Below are 22,832 nucleotides of genomic sequence, written 5' to 3' on the forward strand. Positions count from 1 at the left end.
TCTCTGCCAGAAGGTTTTCTCTCCTTCTTGGTATCCCCAAATAACATTGATCTCTTCCCTGCCCCAAATTTTGCTACAGGAATGCACTCAGCCTACCATTCTTGAGCAAACCTCAGTGTTCTAGGATTTTTTCTTCCCTTTTCTTCTCTCCAATCTTTACTTTTCCTCTCACCTTTCACAATTTTACTCAAAGAAAGCTTCTTAAATACTAACTCAGACCAAGTGATCCATAGGTGATTATAATTTAATATTTTACCGACTCTGAGGGGCATATGTATATATATATATATATATATATATATATATATATATATATATATATATATATATATATATATATACATGTAAATATATACACATATGTATATATAGGTATGCTTGCACACACAGATACCAGGGGATGGCTCTAGATGTATAATGAATCTTGTATGCTGGAAACAGGACCCTTCATCAGGCAAGAGGAGAGATACTTGGGGTCTGAGAGGAAAATTATCTTGGAAGCCCAAAACTCATATTCTGCCTTATGTGTAAAACTATCTTAAACATCATAATGTGCCATGGAAATGAATGGAATAGGACAGAAAAGAAAAGAAAAGCAAGAACATAGACTCAGAAGATGTGGGCTAGAATCCTCATATCTAATATATACAGTATAACCTTGGACAAACTCTCCTTCAGTCTGATTAAAGCATTCCAATGCCTATTTCATGAACACTAAATAAAATAATATTGGTGGTAATGAACACAATGTTGAAAGAGTTCATCTCACTAAACCTCAGGTTCCTTAGTGGGGATATTATTCCAAATGAATTAATTAGAATATCACAGAATTTCAGGCTTGGGATATCAGAAGCCAGCTAGTGTCTAAGCTCCCCTTAAATAAGAATCCAATCCATATTATACCACACAAGTGGTATTCTAGCCTTTGTGGAAGGATTTCCAGTGATGAAGGGGGAACCATTATGTCATGACCACAGTGCCTGGAAGGGTATATCTGAGCTATAGGGCTGCTATGGCAAAGCTTATTGTTTCTCCTAAGGAGAAGGGGCAGAACAGGTGTAGGATAATAATGACAACAACAATAATATTAATAATTTCTATGCTTATTATAATAAATGAATTATAATAATCATAATGATTTAAAATATTTATGTCATTATGCTATATAATGAATTGCAAATTATTATAATGGATTAAATAATTATAATGACATTTATATAGCTTTTTATGGTTTGCATAGTACTTTACATGTTATTTTCATCTAGTCAGCTAGATGGTGCTGAATAATCTTGATCAAATGAAATAAAATATAAAATGTTTCACAAAATTTAAAGTGTTATAAATATCATTATCATCAATATCATCATCATCATTTAAACTGATCTTACAAACAACTTTGTGAAGAAAGTACTATTATTATCATCTCCATTTTACAGACGAGAAAACTGAGACCGAGAGAGATTAAGAGAGGGTAAGTCCAGAGTTACATATCTAGTAAGTGTGAGAGGCAGGATTTGAACTTCTCTAGTTTTCCTAAATCCAATGCTCTAGAGCAGCCAGGTATCACGGTAGATAGAGTGGTGGGTCTATATTCAGGAAAACTCATCTTCTTGAATTCAAATCTGGCCTTGGACGCTTAGTTGTGTGACATTAGGCAAGTCACTTAACCTTATTTGTCTCAGTTTTCTCAACTGTAAAATGAGCTGAAGAAGGAAACGGCAAACCACTCCAATATCTCTGCCAAGAAAACCCCCAATGGAGTCACTAGGAGTCAGACATAACTCAGATGACTGAAATCCCTCACGTTATCTGCTAGGTTACCTAGCTGCCTCTAGTATTAAATCTGTTCCTGAGGCAGTCCATTTTGCTCTTGGAAAGCTCCAGTGCTTCTTGCCATGCATCCTAAATTAGATTTAATTTTAAACATAACAGAATGAATAGACTATACTGAATCCATGTTTTAAAAGCTATGTCAGTAAGACTTTGTCAATGTATTTATACATATCATTTTGGGTAAAATTTTCTACTTTTCTAGTAATACTTTACTAATATGTAATCCCAATCCAGTTTGCAAATCGTGACATGAATTTTCAGGAAACCTTCTAGGAGAGAAAACTAGTCTTGCTTGACTGTTTTTTTGCTGGAGGGAAACCAGGTGAAGGGATAACTTAATTAGATGACAAAACACTCAAGAGGTATTTTAACTGATTATCTTTTTAAATTAATGACTTTTCTGATCCACCAAAGGGTACCTCTAGCATCAGAGTTCTTAACCTGAGATCCATAAGGATCTCTGGATAGATTAAAGGGGATCTATGAACTTAAACAGAAAAAATACATCATCATTTTAATTATTCTTTAACTAATATTTGTCATTTCTTTTAATTATTTTAAAGCTTTATTTTGGAAAATATTCCATAGGTTTTACCAGAAGGTCAAAGGGTTAGTTTTAAGGTTACAAAAAATGGTTAAGAACTCCTGATCTAAAGTTTTGAAAGGTTATCTTGGTAACTCACAAAAGGAGCCCTTATTTCTTCTCCTCAGGTCTAGCATGTGAAAAAGAGACTGATAATCAGATTTTCATTACCCAAATGTACCTAGTAAAACTATTTAATGTGAATGTGTAGGCTGAGAGTAGCAGAAAAATGTTTTTTAAGAACTCTAAAGGGTTTTGTATTTTTATTGGGCCATATATTTTGTAGACAAAAATCTCATAAAAATAAGTTAATTATTTATGTCTTTTTGGATATGAGCAAATACACAAATTAATTATTAACATATATAAAATGTGTCATACTTGAGGGCTCTGCATGGTATTTCTGTTTTTAAACAAAGACTATTGAAACAAGCTTGCTCTAAGGATGAATGTCTTATTAATATTTTTCAAGAAGGTATGCTGTTATAGACAAAGGTGTGTATTATGAACTGAAATTGACCCCATTATTTGCCTTTCTCTGACTCTTCCTCACTTACCTATCATCATCTTCCTCCTTTTTCTCAAAAAAAAATTATACATTTGATGCCTCTGTTTTCTCATACTCTTCTCAACCTCTCTCAATCTTGTTTACATCTTTACTGCTTTATCAAAATCACTTAGAGTTCACCGATCAATTTCTAGTGGTCAAATCAAATGATTAAAAAAAATCCTCATCTTCCCTGGCCTTTCTAGTTATGGACACTGATAACCCCCTGTAAAGGACTGAAACTCTGAGTTGATGCACTGAGGTTGGACAACCAACCACTTAAGGCTAATTACCCATTGGCCAATACTCTATTAGAATATGCTTGGAAAATGGCCCTTCCCACTATTCTGTGTTGACCCAATCATTTGGTATATACAGAGAATTATAGGAAGTATTAGGGTAGAGTAAGACAAGCCAGGGTCACTTTTGGATGGGAGACAAAGAGGAGAGGTTTCAGAGATCCTGTGTCCATTCCCTTCACTTCTACTCCTAAAGACCAAGAATAAAGACTTTTGCTTATCCTGACTCTGGATGATTCTAAGGTATCCAGAATGCTAACTTGGTCTTCACAACCTGGTTTTTCTTGTCTTTCCCTTACTTCTTTTCTATTCCCTTTACTGATTTTTCAACCTTCCATCCATCCAGAGATGTTTTCCAACATTTCCTTTTTGTATGGCTATCTATTCACCTTGTGAATAGATAAAACAATATTGCTTCTCAATTTCTAAAATGTCTAAAAACAATCTGAAATAATTGAAAGTTTCTTTGTTTCAATTCTTCATCTGTGTGGTTAAAAAACATACAGTAACAAATATCCATCTTTTATGAATCTATATCTTTCCTCTTTGTTACTCTGTACATATCCCATCTCTGTTGTTGTGGTGTTAGCAGGGCTGATTTAGGCAATGTAGTTATGCTTGTCAACCCCAGTGTTTACCATTGGTATCACATTAGAGAGAGTTCTCATTAAGTCACTGTATTCTTAGCATAAATTTATTCTGTTACCAAAAGCCAGCCACCTCATAAGGCCTAAGGGAATGGTCTGAATGGACAAGCTTTAATAGGAATTAGGGGTAAACAGCAGGACCAGATTTGTATGAATAGAAGACAGGAGTTGTAGAAGTGTGAGAACAAATAAACTATATCATGTCTTTATCTTGGGTTGCCTCTGAAAGTGAATCTGAGATTTTGAGTTGCAAATAAATATTTGTCACTAATTATGCTTGGAGCAGGGCATCTAGGTGCTGCAAGTGGATAAAATGACGAGACTTGAGTAAACCTTAATTCAAATATGTTTTCAGACACTTAAGAGCTGTGTGAATTTGAGCAAGTCACTTAATCCTGTTTCCTTGGTTTCCTCATCTGTAAGGTGAACTGGAGAAGGAATTGGCAAACCACCCCAGTACCTTTGCCAAACAAACTCTAAAAGGGGTCACAAAGAACTGGGTGTAACCAAACCGACTAAACAACAACAAAAGGATGACCTTGTGGTTGACCTTGTGACACAAGTTTAGAAAAGTCATTTGACATTTTTCAGAAACTGGAGCAGCTTGTAGCCAAGTCCAATATACAAGATCTTTTCAACAGACAATATAGGGGACAACAAGCAGAGAAAGCTATCTACATAAGAGAATGCTCTAAGCTCTATGCTTTGCTATAAAGAATTCTATTTTGGCTCTTATATTATCTCTTCTGTCAACTCTTTGGGAAAACCAACCAGGAGATTCTGGGCTTTTTAATCCTCTCCCCCCTCCATTTAATTTATTGCTTGTGTGAAACTCTCAGTTCAAGTCTCTCTTGTAAAATATATTGGCTGTGTAGTCCTGGGCAAATAATTTAATGTCTTGTTTTAAGCAATTATTTAAAACTGTAAAAATCTGCATTGATAGAAAGATTTTTTTCATGCAGGAATTGCCAAGACTTATGAAATTATAAGTTCAGTACTATCCCCATGAAATGTCGATTATTATCACACTGATGTGGACATTCTCTCCAAGATCACAGATTATATAACCTATTTATGCCTTTCTTCTTTGAGAGAGGCAGTATGATATAGTAGATAATAGATATATTCACACTTTGGGCAAGTTACTTAAGATCTTGGTTTTTTAGGCAACTAAGACTATAAATTGTAGAATAGGTCCTTTTTGGTAGAGGAATAGTTCTCTGTTTTTGGCTCGCATGATATTAACTCTCCAAGAATTCAACCTTATCAAGCTATGGGCCTGATTTACTCAGAACTGAATGATATCTTGTTTTACCATCAACTGACCAATTAGAGTTCCTTTCTAGCAGTAGGGAATATGGTTCTGGACCTGATGTTTCACCTTAGAACAGAACAATGTGGAATGAGATAAGCTATTTTGCTTGTCATTCTCCTTAGAAATCACCAAGATTTAAATAGACATATAAAGTACTCACTTTTTTTGTCAGTTGTATTGTGAACGGTCACCATGGGTACTCTGGGACCTGGATTGAAGGTAGGAAAATGGGGAAAAAACAACAGAAATAAAACATTTAGTTGAGACAAAAATATAAATTTTCTTTTTTTTTCTTAGAAAACTGTAAAACATTAGATATTAGAGAACAGAATTCCATGTAATAGCAAAGAAATAACTCATTTGACAATAAACATAGCATTGATGGCAGTATTAAGTATCTGGGACAAATGGGATTGCTATGGTATATGTTAATTGGTTGTTAAATTTACATATTTCAAATTTGAAAATGATTTAATTAGAAAAACACAATTAAAATCATTTGTTCTTATATTATTCTAGTAACAAAACTGTCATTTCATAAAGCATTTACATTTTGCTTGTGCCTTGAAACACATTGACTGCTTGGCACCCAAACAGACATTCCATTTGGTTCAAGAATCTCTATAAAGTTAGAAAAATTAGTGCTTGAAAGAATGTTGCCCAGTAAACATGCATATTACATTTTCAGTTCAGTAGTCATGTTTTTTAGCTCTTTAGTATTTTTTCTTGCAATTTGAGAATGTAGCCACTAGATGGTGACATGTATCCTGATTTGGATGGTTTAAACTACAAAGAATTTACCAAAAAGTTCATATCACAAGCATATAATTTCCACTCACTGTTTAAACAGCACACATTTATTAAAACAGAAAAGTATAAAAATGTTACAAAATAGGGGCAGCTAAATGATGTAGTGGATAGAGCATTGGCCCTGAAATCAGGAGAATCTGAGTTCAAATCTGACCTCAAACACTTAATACTTCATAGCTGTGTGATTCTAACCAAGTCACTTAATCCCAAATACCTAAGCAAAAAAACTCCAACAAAACATTATAAAATAATACATTTAAATATGATACTTATATAGTAAGCTTTCACTTTCTAAATCTATCTTAACTATCAACAGAATAAGATTAGATAAGAATATTCCTTTTTAAGCAATTCCTTCTCCTTTTGTTCTTGTTTACTTATTTAAAACTTAAATATGAAATAGAAAAAAAAAAAACCAGAAAAAGAAAAAAAAATTCTTGTGCACAGCAGAAGGATTCAAAATGTGATTATGATTCAAAATATGACAGAGGATTCAAAATATGAGGCAATAAGTTTCTATTTCAAGAAAGTCTATATAATAAATGCTATGCATTATATTCAGAGCTATGCATACTTTCTTTGCTTGTAGATCAACTGATTATTTTTTAACTTTAAATTTTTATCTTTTTCTTTTGTTTTTACATTCTCTTTATTTTTTGAATGTGTTCCTCCTCCTCCCCTACTCAACGAAACATCCCTTGTAAGAAAGGAAATAAAAAATAATAGTTCAACAAAATCAACACATGAATTAAGTTTGATAGTGTATATATGTAGAGATATACACATTCATATAAATACATAGATGTATGTATACGTATGCATAATCAACATGCATGTATTAGACTAGAAATCTCCCTGAATATCCTTTCACTCTTAAATTCTGTGACACTATGAAAAATGTTTGCTAATCCCTTCCTGAAATTCACATGTAATTAAGTATATGGAATTCTCTTCATTTATAAGTCTAGTAATGACCTACCTAGTTCACAATTGTCCTCTCCAAGCCAATTTTTGCATTTATTCATGGATACTTTAGTATTAACATTGATATCTCCCAATTTAATCAACTTCTTAACTCCTTTTAGATATTCACAGTGGTGTTCATATCTTACATTTTATAATTGTATCCACTTTCAAAATCCTGAACTCTGATCCTAATCTCTTATTGTCTCATCCTCTACACCATTACTCCTAAATGATTTTTTGGGGGGGGCATCAATGCAACCTCCTCTTCTTCCTTCCCATAATTTCCCCCATCTGTCACTCCCATTCTCATTTTCCTTCCTTTACAATTTGACCTAATAGTTAACCAGATGAACTATGCATTTTCCTTCATCCTCGAATCTTTTGTCTCCTTGCCCTTTAGCCATTCATGCCCTACTAGTTCTCAATCCTGTGTCACATTTATTCTACTTTTTTATTCCCCTTCTAGTATAAGAGCCTGTGAGATAGAGAGTATGCTTGGCATGAATGGAGAAGAGGAGTTATCTTTGGAAAAGGCAATGATAAGAGAGCCAAAACAGAATACTATTGTAAAGTAAGAATTATAGAGAAATTCAGTAGGCAACCAGTCCATAGGATCAAACTGAGGCATTTGGAAGTGGTAGTGGTGGCAATAGCAATGGCAGTGGTGGTGATGCTAGCAGCAATAGCAGCAGCTACTAACATTTATATGGTGTTGTGCTAAGTACTTTACAATTATTATCTCATTTGATCTTCACAGAAACCTTAGAAACTAGGTGCTATTATTTCCCCCCCCTTGCCTCATTTTACAGTTGAGGAAACTGAGGCAGCATTTAAGCAACTTGCCAAGGGTCATAGGGCTAATAAGTATCAGAAATTGCATTTGAACTCAGGTCTTTCTAACTCTGGATCTAGTGCTCTATTCATTATAGCACCTATTTGCTTCTAAAGAGAATCTAAGACTCCATAACATTGAGGGTTTCATGGAATAAAGTAAGAACTATGGGAAGGAGAAGCATAAGCCCTTAAGGAATGGTGGCTTCTTTGATATATATGAATGCCTTCCCTGGCTAAATTGTATAGTTTTTTTTTTCATACATACACATAAACACATATAATATATTTATATCTTATATGTTTTCTTCTATCTTTATTTCATTAAGGCCAAGTGCTCTTCCCAACTTCATCTTTACCAGTGCTATTGTGATTTCCTCAAATAGTAATTGTGTAATAGTGTAGTAGATTTGAAATGTGGTGACTATGATTGCCTATGAATAAAGATCATTATAAAATGCAGGAAAATAAGAAAGATCACAAAATGAAAATTTGTGGCCAAACCTACTCCCCCTCCTTTCCCCTAACTTAAAAAATTGTAAGAAATGTGTCAAGTAAGCTAATAGAACAATAATCAGTGATAGGAAAGAAATTAACAGTGGATAATCCCCAGAAAAACCCCCCAATAACCTGTAAATAAAAACAGCAAAAGGATGCATTACTGATTCCTTGCTCCCCTCACCCTAATCTTTATATTGTGGATTCTATATGACAGGGGTTCCAGTAGCTACTAAATTACAAAAGAATTTGAAATTAATAGCAAGGGGTAATGGGAAATCAACAAGGGTAAAAAAAAATCCCCAAATAGGTAAAAAATACAGAAAAGAGACTGAGAACAATTAAGTTTAAAAAAAATCCCAATGCAATGAAAATTCCAAGATAAAAGCTTAATAGGGGGAGTTATTCTGAACAAAAGAAATAAAAGAAAAAAATAGGGAAGTGATTAGTCTTAAAACAGAATATATAAGAATAAAACTCATAAAAAAAACCCTAAAAAAATAGAGGAGACAGAAGTAAAAAGTTAAATGGTACAAGAAATAGTACAGCAAAGTCAAAAGACAGAATGTAGAAGAAGATCCCTTAGAAGGATTGACATGAGAGAGAAAGTATAGATTAATAGAATATCTAGATCATCACCAGGGTGAAACCTTAGATACGTCAACCTAGGAATGCTATTGCCAAGCTCTACAGTAAAGAAAAAAATTCAAGCAATTAGGAGACAGACAAATCACATACTAGAAAACATCAGTTAGAATGTTGTTTGACCATGCACTAATTAAGAGAAAAGAAAGAAGCCTGAAATCAAAAGGCTACAGAAAATTACTTGCTTTCAACTTGTAATTTATTTTGTAAAATTTGAAATAACAACTTAAAAAAAGTCTTCAAGAACAAGAGTAAATTCTTAGTATTCTAAGGATTTCTACTGGCAAAACCTAAGCTGCACAGAATCTTTCAAAGACAAACACAATGAAGAAACAAAATAATAAAAAAACAACAAACTTTAAGTAAGAGAAATAAATTTGAGCAACTCTAAAGGCCTAAGTGATGATCAAATCTTATGTCCTGAAAGAGAAAAAGAGGGAATTATCTCTTTAGAAATTGACTATCTCTAAGAGCAGTGGGACAATGAAGAGATACAAGCTATGAGATTGGAAAAAAAAAAAAAAAAAAACAACCAAATACAAAATGGGGATAATAACAGCATCTACTTCATAAGATTACTTTGAGGATTAAATTAAATAATATTTATAAAGTTCTTTGCAAACCTAAAACACTAAATAGTATTATTATTTTAGTTTCATTTACAAGAATATTAATATGTGCTTCTGTTCCTCTAATAGTCTCAATTTGCTGATTCTTGGATAAATATCATACATTAAGATTACTAAGAAGTAAGTGATATGGATTTACGGTTTCTTAGCACCCCCTGCTACCTTTACTATCAGTTTACAACCATCACTTCTGAGGCAGACAAGATTAAACATCATTTTGCATTTGTGTCTATTTTGTGGGTCATTGTAGGAAAAAGAAAACCCTCATCACCTGGTGACTAGCCTTTTGATGATGAGTTTCTCTGTATCTTAAGTAGCTAGGGTTGATATGCAAATTGTGATAGAACATGGCAGAAGTTTTACTCCATTCACACAGCCTTTAATGAAAGGGGCAGTAAGGATGATTTTACTTTTGTCTTTGTATTTCTATTGCTTAGCACAGTGCCTTGCACACAATAGGTGCTCAATAATTTTTTAATTAAAAAAAAAGTCTGAGGTGACCTATTAGGTTGTTTTATGTATCACTAAAAAAGTAAATCTAGTTCAGCTTTGGTTTTACTCCCAATTTGTTAAACTAGAGAGGTTTTTTTATTTATTATATTAACTATTTCTGAATGCTTTCATCAAGTTAGGAAATGGAAAATGACGATTTTAATATTGAATTCTATTTTGTATTTGGTTGTGGTAGGAAAGGGAACAAAAAGCACAAAAGCATTAAGATTCTTTTCTAGCATTAGTCATTTTTTTAAAAATCAGGTCAATTGGAATTAAATATAAATGCTGAAATTGATTACTTATAATCCTGGGAATGTCAATATCATTCAAAGACATTTTTATTTTATTATTTAGGAAAATAGTATATTCTTAGTATATTAAAAGAGATATATGTTGCATGAGTCTATGAATAGATGGATTGATTTGGCTGGTCTTATTTTAATTTTCTGTTAATTGATGAGGTTTTTTCTTTCTTTTTTTGACAGTTACTAAACTGGGAGGTTAGAGACAGAGTGTATATATAACAACTAAATTTTATTGAAGATTTTGAAAAAGAATTAAAACAAACAAAAAAGGAAAATAATTTGAGAAAGCCTACTTGGTACATACTTTGCCCAATCTCCTATTACATTTATATCTTCAATTCTATACAATTCACATTATGTTTGACTTAGTTACCTGGAAGTTGTCTAAGATTCCTAAACATCAAAGAAAAATTCAGTTCTGTTTGATAAACTCCTTCTTTATTAAGGCTGGGAGGGAACATAGATATTTTCAAATTAAAAGTATAAACAAAAAGGAATTTCTAAATAATCTTGTTATCCCCCATATTATACTGAATTTACTGTTCTCTGATTATTCTATTTAATTAAACCTGTAGCTCCAAAATTCTACCCAGTGATAGTAGCCCTTTTAAATCTTAAATCATAAACAGAAAACTTTTTATGTGATCTGAACAATTTACCAAGTACCTTACAGTTACAAGGGAAATGCAAATCTTAATAAAGGTTTATTCAAACACAAATATGTACACTGCACTGATTAGGTTTAATTGATTGTATATATGTGTATATATTTACTCAGTATATAGTTATCCAAAGCAATTCTTCTTTTGATTTATATTTACATATAATCTATATAGCTTGACTATACATGCATGTATATATATGCATATGCATACATATATACATATAAACATACATATGTGTGTGCCACAACTAATGTTCTTTAATTGGAAGAATGATTCCCCCACACACCTATCATTTGGGGAAAGACTGAACAAATTGAAGAATATGAATGCCTTGTAATTTTTTTCCTGCATCATAAGAAATGAAAAATACGATGAATGATGAGAAAACTGGGAAGACTTAGATGAACAAATATAGAGTGAAATGAGTAGGACCAAGAAAATCATGATTTTAGAATACTGATAAAGTATATCATACACACTTCTTGGCCAAAGAAGTAGCATTAGCATGAAATATGTAGCATGCTTTCCAAAATGACCAATGTATTGATTTGACTGTACTTTACTGTTATAAGAGAAGGATTCTCTTTATGAGAGAGGAAATGAGTAAACATGTAGTGGGTATTACAGAAACATGAAAAATGAGAAAAAAGCATCTAATAAATCATTTTAAAATATACAAAAGAAAGCTAAAAGATGTCCAAAATGAAACAACCCAGGAAAATTTGTTGTTGTGTATGAAAAAAAATAATAAAACTACATAACAGAGATTCATGGTACCATATACAATCTTTATTTTTGTTTTTTTGATTGAGATACTTATGTCTGCTGATTAAATTCATAATAAAAACAATATTTGTTGTGCTTCAATGGCAAGAACTATGAATGAAGATCTGTGTTCAAGTCCTGACTCAGCCATTCATTTCATTCTCTATGTGACTTGAGCATAGTCACCCCATTTATTTGGGACTCAGTTGCCTTGTATGCAAAATGATAAGGTTAGGCTAGATAACCTCAAAGGTTCTTTCTAATTCTAAGAATCTATATGGTTTATTTAGAAAACATATTAATTGGAATGATAGTTATTTCCTAGTGTGTTATTATTACTGATTGATCTTAATTTATTAGCAGTAGTCCATATCTTAGCATATTTTGGTATAATCTTTATTTGCCACATATGATTCACATAATCAACTCTATCATCTATCATCGATAATTTATGTAATAGCACATCTGTGACATATAACTGTTTTTAAGTTTATAAGCATTCAGTATTTATAGTAGTCTACTTATTTATTTGTTTTGTTGATGTTTCAAACTTTTTTTTTTTTTTTGGTTGTTACTAGGAATTTCATCAGTGTAATGAACTTCTGGTGTGGAAACTCCCTCCATGGATGTGGGTCAGCATCTCATCTATAATTTATAATTCTGAAGAGGTATTTGAGAGTATTGAGCTCTCTATTATGCCATGGTGCCTCCTTTTCATTAGACTATTTACTTTAATAGGATCATATTAAAGTAAATAGAATCATAATATTTTATAGCTAACTGGGACCATAGAGATCCTCTTATAGCTCTAATTCTGCTGGTGAGAAAACTGAGGCATACAAAGGTATGACTTGCTCAAGCATACATAGCCTGTGTGGGATGAATTTGGGTATAGAAAAGAACAACTCCAAATGCTTAGACCAGCATTCGTTGAAAGGGAAATTTAGCATTCCAAACTGGAAAAAGCACAGCATCATGGATGAGGTGATAAGAGCTTCTCATTGGGACTCTGTTATTAAATAACTGTATAGTTTAGAGCAAGTAACTCAACCTTATTGGGACTGCTTTCTTATCTATATGATGGGAAGACTGGGTTAGACAGTGATGAAAGAGAACTTCGAGCTCATCTAATCCAACTATTTCATTTTATGGATGAGGAAACTGAGGTTCAGAGACTTGGGTGACTCATCTAAGATCATACAAGTAGGACATATCAGAGCCAAGATTTGATTCATCTTATACCAACTTCTGAGTACTTTCCACTACACTGGCACTATATCTCCAAGAGTCCCTTCCTATTCTGTAATTGTATGGTCTAGGAAGATCTTATTTGTAGGGTTTATGGAAAGAAAGTGAGATGAAGCAATTCTATTAAGAGTGTTTCTCTCTGCCACAGAGAAGATGGTACTTCTTTCCCTAAACTGAGCTTTTGGATAGTCTGTCTTGAAAGTATGGAAGATAATCTCTGTTCACCTTCAAATTTAAAAATTCTTCAGGGTTCAACTCAAGAATTATTCCCCCCAAAAATTCTATCCTAATTCCTCACAGTACCTTCTCACTTCTCAAATTATATTTATCTGTTTAAATATTGTATTCCCCCTCTTCTCTGTAGAATGTAAATTTCTTGAGGGAAAAGTCTACTTTTTCATTTTAAAAATATTTCTAGTATAGGGCCTTGAATAGTACATTTGAACAAATGTTTGTATTAGGGATCCAAAACTGAATGACTCTGCCCTCAAGATACTTATATTCTACTGGGAGAGTTTGTGGCTACTATAGTAACTATTCATTTCTTCAGTAAACAAATATCCAAAACACCAAGTTTTGCTTTCAAAAAAGCATAAAAGACAAGGTTTTATAGGTCAAAAAGCTTTATCAAGCCAATAATAACAGCATTTCCATAGTACTTTCAGATTTTTAAAGCATTTATTGTGTGATCCTCAGGATCCTGGAAATAGGTGCCATTATTGCCGTCATTTTGCAGATGAGAAAATTGAGGCTGAAAGAAGTTAAGTGACTTGTTCAGAATCATTGTCTGAGGAAGGATTTGAATTCAATTATTCTTTTTCTTTCATATAAAAATTTTATTTTTTTAATGAATAGAAATCTATTTTCTTTTCCTTCCATGTGCTACCCCTTGAAGGAAAAAAAAATTTCTTAGAACACATAATGCATGTTCAAGAAAAGCAAATTCCTTCAGTGACCATGTTTAACAAATACACTTCTTATTAGAATCCTAAATCTGTCACCTCTCTGATAGGAAAGAGAAAGCAAACTTTGACATCATTCCTTTGAAATCGTGAGTAGTCATTGCATTGATCATAGCTTTCAAAATTAATTTGTTATTGTATATACCATTCTTCTGTTTTTACTCATTTCGTTCTTCATCATTTTATAAAAGTTATCACAATTGTTTGATGTTATAGAATAAATGTTATATTAGAAACTGGAGTCTTCTTGACTCCAAATCCAACTTTCTACCCAAAGTGGCACTTAGTTGTCTAGTTTTGGGAAATTAGCATAACACTGCTTCACTATCACTTATGGTCATATAAAGCCACTATTTCTAATAAAATGTGCATCAAAAAACTAAACAATATCCAAAGTCAATATAAATGATTTTTGGGTTCCCTACCATTTTGGATTTTCTAGGTATGAATTTCTTTCCAATAGGGTTGATATTGAGAAGCTGCCTGAATATGTAATTACATGTTTTTTCCTGATTAATACAGGACCTAGGTATGTAAGCTCATTTCATGGATGACTTTTAGTTCACTAAAAAAGGATTATATTTAGCTTTATGTTCACAGACAGCAGAAAGCTAATTTATATTCACTAAGAGTATATTTACCAAAAAAGTACTGAAATAAACAATATGAAGACTTTTCCAAAACTTTATACCCTGACAGATAAAATTCTTGGTAAAGTTACAAATTGTACTTGTTATTATACTGAGAATGGAAATTGAAAACACATCGATAAGTGAATTCTCAACTAACCAAAAATATTTCAGTTAATAAAGATATTATGACTGTTGAGAGAAAAAAATAACTAAATAAAACAACCAACCAATAAACCCACAAAGGTACATCTTTGAATTACATGACATACTCTAGGACACATTATTTTTGAGACTCCATTTACTTCTTTGGAGATCTTTACTCATACCTGGATGGAAGGGGAAATGGACAGTTATAGACAAAAGCTTAGTAATTTAAAAGGACATCAAATCATAAAAGAAAAGAATCATAAAAATAATTTCCAAGAAAATGACAGAGGCTGTTGTTGATCTTCATCCTCCTCATCTATATTCTCAGAGGCTTCTTATGTGGCAGATAATTTCCAACCAGAAGCTAAACTCATAGTGTGTAAACAATGGAAATTCAAATCATCTCAGCCAACACCACCAGCATATCTCTTAAGCACTGATGAATGGTATAAAAGAGCAGCTGCAAGCAGTGTGAGTGAAGAGGAGAAGGCTCTGTAGAAGGGAGATAATTGGCACTGGCCACGCACACCGGCTGTGTACAGATTCCAGATCTCTTTATTTGCAAATTCATGAATTATGGATGGACGATCTATAAAGTTCATATGCAGAGGTGATATTATCATACTAATAAATGGGGGCCCAGTCAAGCTGCAGCCACGACTGATAATTACAATATTTGTTCTGAGGACAGTATTTCCTAGTCAACAGCCAAGACAGATGTTGACGCTGTTTGCTTTTGCAACCTTGTTATCCTCCCCACATCAAAATAAGAGATTCAAGCTGTCTTCTTTCCTGCTTCTCTCTCCAAACATTTCAGTTTTATTCCAATACAATTCTATGTGTCCAGAAAAAAGAAAGTGATAACGTTTTCTGGTCTCTCTCCCATGCAGCATTTTAAGAGTTAGCTCACTGGACCTCTGCACAAACAAGTGGGTTTTATGTAGCCATATATGAAGGAGAAGTAGGGTTACATCATCATTGTCATCTATTTATTCTTATTTTTATTTATATAGTTATCACACTTTGCTCTAGAAGTTGTCTGAAAACCCTTAAGGATTATTGATGACTTGTGAAAGACAAACACACTGAAGGCAAAGAATGAGCTACAGCTTTCTGATGTAGCAATAGCTAGTTGGGATGATCTCATGATCTATGGGACAAAAGGTTTTAGATTTTTAGAGTTCTTTCTGTCTTTTTTTTTTTAAGGATGTTTGGAGAGAATCTGCATTCATTTCTTATATGTGTTTTAAAACTCAATGGATGATAACTGGATATTTATAGTTAAAAGTAATTTTGACTTTTCTCAGACAATTTGGAAAAGAACTTTTATGTATTGCCCTATTATAAGCATTTCATTCATTCAAACATAGATTAAAGGCTTATTCTGTGCAGAGTTGTGGGCCAGAGGCTTAAATTCTGTACTATTTATATAATACTTAGCATTTAGTGCCTTGCATTCTAATTTAAAATTTTAAAATAATCTTTGGCCCCAAACTATAATATTCTGAACTGTAGCATTATCTGTCAACATGTTTTATCTTCCTAAATGCCATGTGAACTCCTAGAGGTCAGGGTTAGTGACCTCCTCTGCTGTTTGTGGTAGTGGATAATATGTTATGCTGAAGGATGGAAGAGCTAAATTCAGTCCTCCTTTTTGCACTTACCCATCAAATGACAATTTTTTTCAGTTAATATCTTTAAGTCTCAGTTTCTTTATTCACAAAATGGAGATAACATGACCCATTTATAGTATTTAGATCAAAGGATTATGAGAATCCAATGAAAAAAGGTATACATAAAATGTTTAATAATATTGTGGGTAGTTTTTAAAAGCCAGCTATTATTATATATGAATACATCCCATACTGTCTCCCTTGCTGCTAGTGCTTCCTTTCAAAGACTAAACAACATCTATTCAGTATGTATCTTGTATGTATCCAGTTATATACAAATTGTCTTCCCTAATTATAATATGAGTTCCTTTAAGGCAGGGGCTTTTTTTTTTTTTTCTGAGGCAATTGGGGTTAAGTGACTTGCCAGTCTGAGGTAAAATTTGAACTCAGGTCCTCCTGACTTCAGGGCTGGTGCTCTATCCCTTACACCAATTAACTTTCCTGAAGTCAAGGGCTCTTTTTAAGATTAAATCTTAGGTTGACTACTTTCTCGTGACATGTGGGTACATTAATTTCATCAGAATGGTTATGTTCAAATCTCATTAGAAGGTTGTTTAATAGGTTGCTTTTGGAATTGGCAGCCAGCAAAGTCCATCCTTGGTACAGAGATTCTTTCTGACTTCAATTGTATAGTGTGGCCCTTTTCTCACTTGTTTCTTCCTAAACTTTGATCTCAACTTTCTCAAGTTCTGATGTCCAACTTACATGGGCAGGAGTCAGGGCTATTACCCTTTCCCCACTTATATTGTTTTTAAATTAACTCTGCCATATTCCCTCATGCCCCATATGCATCCTTCTCCTCTTTCCTCTTTATCTGGACCAGCTTCTCTCTCCTTCCCTCTTCCCCTATCTCTGACAAAGTTGTTCATGGTGTGACAAATGATCAGGGGTAGCTAGGGTCACTGCTTGTATATAGCTTGTTTCTAAGAGGAGAAGTTACAGAGGATAAGCTTCTCACTAGGAGCTCCTATATTGATAAAATCACAGACAGTCCAACCCAGAACTGTATAAGAGAGTAGCTAGAAGTCAGCTGGCAATAAGAAATGGAGTCACCAGCAAAACCAGTCCCGAGGAGGGTAACCAAATGGATTAATGATACCTCTAGTTTAAAGGCCAAGAGAGAGAGAACTTCACCCTCAAAACCTTCAAAGCCCTGAAGAATGGAAACACAGAGGGCAGAGATGAACATGATATGGCAACACTCAAGACAAGAATATCCAGCCCCCGGGTCTTTTGAAGTCCCTAACACTCTGTTGTGAAATGCCATGGAGACATCTAAAAATTCAGGGCTCAAAATCTCAAAGATATTGAAGGAGGTGCAGGAACCCAGGTGATATAAAGTGATTTTATGAAGAACTGAGTACTTCACCCAAAAGTACAAAAGGGGAAAACCTTCACAAAGCTCCAGTTCAGCAACTAAGGTTGGAGAGAGGGATAAAGCAAAGAAAAACACCTAATTGTATCATATATTATTTTATATCTAGATATCCCCTCAAAGAAGGAGTGAGTAACTGCATGACAACTGCAACTAGAGATTAAAAAAAAAAGGTATAGAAGTACACAAAGATTACTTAAAAACTTAGAATAAATAAAGCAAAAAATGAGCTAAAAAAATTGGAAGGAGAATAATTAGCTTTAAAAAAAAAAGTGGTATGTCACACCCAAATAATGAAAACTTGAAAGACTAAGGTGAGATCAATGAAGAAAATAAAATAGAAAGAGTAACAAATTAGAGGGATATAAGATATATGATATAAACATTTCTGGAAAATTAGTCAAGGAGAGGTACTTTAAGAAAACAATGATTAAAAAAGACCCTTAGATACTTTATTTCAAGACTATAATAAATGAAAACTATACTGATGTGTTAGAAGCAAAAGGCAAAGTATTTCCATAAATAATACATGAATGATGTATTGAAAGAAACTTTAAAAGGAAAAGTCTCAAGAATATTATAGCCAAAATCCAGAGGTCCCACAGCAATGAAAAAAGAAATTGTACACATCCAGAAAGAAGCAGTGTGAATGAAGGGGGGGGTGAAACTGGATTCCCTTTGAAATTATCACTCTGAAACTGTGTTCCCTTTTGATCTTGGAATCTCAGACCCTCCTGGGAAAGCATATCTCCTCAGATAAGTTAAGTGTTGTTATTCAGTTAGAAATCTTGGTCAAAAGCACTCCATTGATCTTTTGGGGATCCCAGACCTTTTTAAATTCCCATTGGAGATCTGGGACAAATATTGATAAGCATCTAGGACTGGGGACTTTGGCTTTCTTTTCAGCCTGAAATCTGAGCCTCAAGATTTCTTTCTGAAGTGCAATTTCTGAACTCATTCTTTGCAGAAGGGCCAAAGCAGCTTGCTCTGCCTCTTTGGTATAGTTGCTAGGACCCTGCCCACTGAAAAGGCATTCTCTTCTCAATGCTAGCCTTCTTTTCCCTAATAGGACTTTGCCACTAAAGAAGTCAAAAAGATGGCTTCCTATTAAACAATAAACTTGCATTTTTGCCAGTTAATATTTCAGTTTCGTGAATTATTTCACGATGAACCTGTGTGTGGACCAAAAGGGGATTTCCACAACTCTCTGACTGCCGCTAACGGCATCATGAAGACCAAGGAATTATATTCAGAAATCATATAAAACCTGACAGCTTCTTCTATAAATTAGGAGAAATCTTGGAGTACATTATTTGAAAAGGTAAAATATGTAAGTAATTCCAAGGATTAATTCTCAAATCTTTATATAACACTAAAAGAGAAGTAAAAGGAGGAGAAGTAGTGGGAGGAGGGAGAGGAGGAAGAGGAGGAGAAAAAGAAACAAACAACTTTCAAGCATTTCTTTTTTTTTTTTTTTTTTTTTTTTTGCTGAGGCAATTGGGGTTAAGTGACTTGCCCAGGATCCTTGCACAGCTAGGAAGTGTTAAGTGTTTGAGATTGGATTTGAACTCAGGTCCTCCTGACTTCAAGGCTGGTGCTCTATCCATTGCACCAGCTAGCTTCGCCCATTCAAGCATTTCTACTGACAAAGTAAGAGCTGAATTGAAACTTTGACATGCAAATAAACCAGTCCAGAGAAAGGTAAATTTGAGCAATTGGAAGGAGCTATATGATGAGACTTTGCAAAAATTTTAAAAGAGAAAAGAAACAAGTTTCTTTTCAATCTTAATGTTTTCAAAGGATACTGGGGGAATTTAAAAACTGAAACCAAAACAGAGGTGCTTGCTATAGATTGCTTCTGTTCTAAGAGTTTCAAGAAGGGAAATAGAAATTTTTCAGTAGTTTACACAGGATAAAGAAAGGGCAAGAACTTGCTATTTCTCTGAATTGGGATACATGAGAATTAATCTATAACATGAAGAAAGAGAGAGGTATCAGATAAATCTCACTTTTATCTGAAATGGATAAAGGGAGGTTGAACACATGCAGTTTATTTTAAAAATATCTTAAAATCAATTGGAGGGGGGCATAAGACTAGAGAGGGTGGGGTTAAGGATAACATGGAGAAGGAACAGCTACAAACAAATTAAGCTTCCTGATCTTAAAAAGGTGATTAAAAGAGGGGGGGAAGGGAAGAAAAGACCCAGAATCTAAGGTAGAGGAGGTTTCCTGAGATTGCATCTTAGACATTGGAAAATGGCTGGATAAATTGTGGAATAAGAATATGATAAAATATTCTACCATAGCTACCTTGTAAGAAATTATGAGATTTCAGCAAATCCTGAGTGAAATGACTGACAAAGAATGAAATACAAAGAATCAGGGGAACCATTTATACCAAGGCAGCAACATTGTAAAGAAAAAAAAAATTGCAAGATAGAATAACTCTATGCAGTGCAATGACCAAACATATCACAAAAGAACTTATAATGAAATATGTTGTATACCTCCTAACAGAGAGGTGATAGACATAAGTTAGGGAATAATTCTTACAAAGACATAGTCACAGTGTAGTATTATTTTGTTTGATTATGTTTTTTTTTTAAACAATGATTATTTTCCTTTTTCTTTATCACTTTTAATTGGGGGTGGTTAAGAGAGAGTGGTTAGCAGTAGCAACACCCCCAAAAAGAGGGCCATTGCAAAATCTTTTAAAATGTATAGAAGAGAGGATATAGAGTCAAAATGGTGGAGTGGGAGGAAGCAATATAGCTCAGCTTCACTCACTATTCGAACAATAATTTAAGAAGAATTCTGGATAGTAAATAGAAGTTAAGAGAAAAACTAGAGTGGGTCATCTTTCCAGCCCAAGATCAGGATTTAATCTTGTAGGCAAGTAATTAGAGTAGAAAGGGAATTACAGAGGTAGGCTGAAAGAAGGAACTTAACCACCTGAAAGTCCAGGGCTAGCAAATCCAAAGTTGAGTGATGAGAGATTCCAGTCTAGGCCAACAGCTCTGGTCCTCAGAACTCTGAATAGTCCAACATGGTAGGAATGCTCACAAATGACCAACTCAACAGTGGACCCAGGATAATAGCAAAACCCCAGCAACAAGTATGTATAATCAAGCAAAACACATTCTCAAATTGGCCCCGTCCAAAAATGCGTGCCTCCCTTTGCAAATATAGTCCATTTTCCCTTGGTCAGAAAAATATGTATTTACAAACTTTATTAGTGACAAAAGTTATAAAATCTAAAGTAAAAGTTAAGTTTAAAGTTATTTTAAAGAAATAATTTAAAGAACTTAAAGAAACATTTTAAAACAAAGGGAAAAATGCACAAGGCTCAATCATTAATTATAGTAGTATGACAATGAATAAAATCACTTGGTCTACCTGCACCTGTGTTATTTATAAAATGTCAGTGTCAGACTAGGTGATGACATTTGGTTATAATTTTCTAAGATTATATTTTTAGGTTTCTTTGGAAAGACATCTAATTCTATTATTGCTGGATGGGGCTGGCCTATCCTAGAAGGCACTATCTGCTGTTTGGAATCTCTGCCTAGAAGTTCTGTGAATATGTTGGTCTCTTCATAATTTGTCCCTCTCAATTAATAATGTTGATGATTAAAATCAACAAAACCCATAACAATTAGCACTTTAAAGTTTGCGAGGCACTTGACATGCTTTATCCCATTTAATTTTCACAACAATCATGTTGTGAGATCTCATCATTCATTTCTATTATACTGAAGAAGAATGTAAGGTTAATTGAAGTCAAATGACTTTTACTAGGTCACACTTGTCCAAGATGGGATTCAATTTATCTTCCTGCCGCTAAGCCTGCCCCTGTATTCACTAAGCCCTATAAACTGCCCTTAGATAATATAAATTACCAACTGGTCTGAAATTCTCCCTAAAGTATAATGGTCAACCTTCCATGGTTTGAGTTGCTGCCACACTTTGACAGGGATTCTAGTAATGGATGGGGAATGTGTAAAGGGTTCCCACCCTCAAAGACTTGTCAATAATCCATATCACTCTCATTTCTGGTTTCTTCTACCAGTTTTTCACTTTTGTGGCCAGATTTTTCTGTGCCTGCAATACCCTGGTTCTCTCCTGTGTTACCCAGGTTCTCTGTGCCTGAGTTCAGGCCTGGTGCTCCCACAGCTCCCTTTTTTGCTGATTCTCCAGACTCTGAACTTGGTTGTCTACATGAGACCCTGTCTACACCTACCTGACTCATTATGATGTTGGGCATGACATGGACAAGATAACTCAATTCTTGGAGCTCATTTCTTCATGTGAAGGAAAGGATGGGACTAAGATGACATTTAAGGCTCCATTCCATTCCCCCTTTAATACTCTGTGAATTTCCCTATCTGTGCTCATGTCCTGGACTCTTTTTCCACTTGTATTTTCATACTGTCATATTCTTCACTACATTCATTATCCCACTGGCTGTAAGACAGAGAAGCATGGTCTAAGAAAAAGTATGTTGGAGTTGGAGAAAGAAGTTCTGAGTTTTAGTCTCTGCTCTCATACTTGCTAGCTGTGGAACACTGGACAAAGTATTTAACCTTTTTAGACTCATCTGTAAAATGGGAACAATATCTCATAGGGTTCAGAAAAATAGTTTGCAAAATTTTAAGTTTGCACAAATCTAGTTAGAACAGAGATATCCGGCATAGAGTGACAATAACAATACATATTGTCACTCTATACCAAAAATTTCTGTTCTAACTAGATTCTTAGTCCCAACCCCTGGTCTGGGGGCCCATATCTCAGCAATTAAAATTTGAGGATGTGTGTGTATATGTGGTCAGGGAAGTTTGCTGTGAAAAAGGATTGAGAGCAAGGAGACCTTTGTTCTAGTTCTACCTCTTGTTGCACTGATTAAGTGAGTTTATAAGCCCTTTAAGGATTGTTTCTTTTCTTGGAAACTAGAGACAATAATTC

The 22,832-nt window shown here is 33.9% G+C and overlaps 1 protein-coding gene across 6 annotated transcripts in view; it reads right to left on the minus strand.

Annotated features, from left to right (window-relative positions):
* The window catches only part of DPP6 (dipeptidyl peptidase like 6), a 1,195,887-nt gene that overhangs the window by 61,748 nt on the left and 1,111,307 nt on the right, over nt 1–22,832 (minus strand). For all 6 annotated transcript variants that reach the window (XR_012482250.1, XM_074267390.1, XM_074267388.1 and 3 more), the window contains one exon: nt 5,385–5,432. Coding sequence is in view for 5 of the 6 variants with exons in the window: in XM_074267390.1 (XP_074123491.1) it covers nt 5,385–5,432 (48 nt within the window). In the remaining variant the exon portion in view is untranslated. The remainder of the gene's footprint in view (nt 1–5,384; nt 5,433–22,832) is intronic.

The sequence above is a fragment of the Sminthopsis crassicaudata genome, chromosome 5 (assembly GCF_048593235.1).
Source record: "Sminthopsis crassicaudata isolate SCR6 chromosome 5, ASM4859323v1, whole genome shotgun sequence".
NCBI classification, from domain to species: Eukaryota; Metazoa; Chordata; class Mammalia; order Dasyuromorphia; family Dasyuridae; genus Sminthopsis; species Sminthopsis crassicaudata.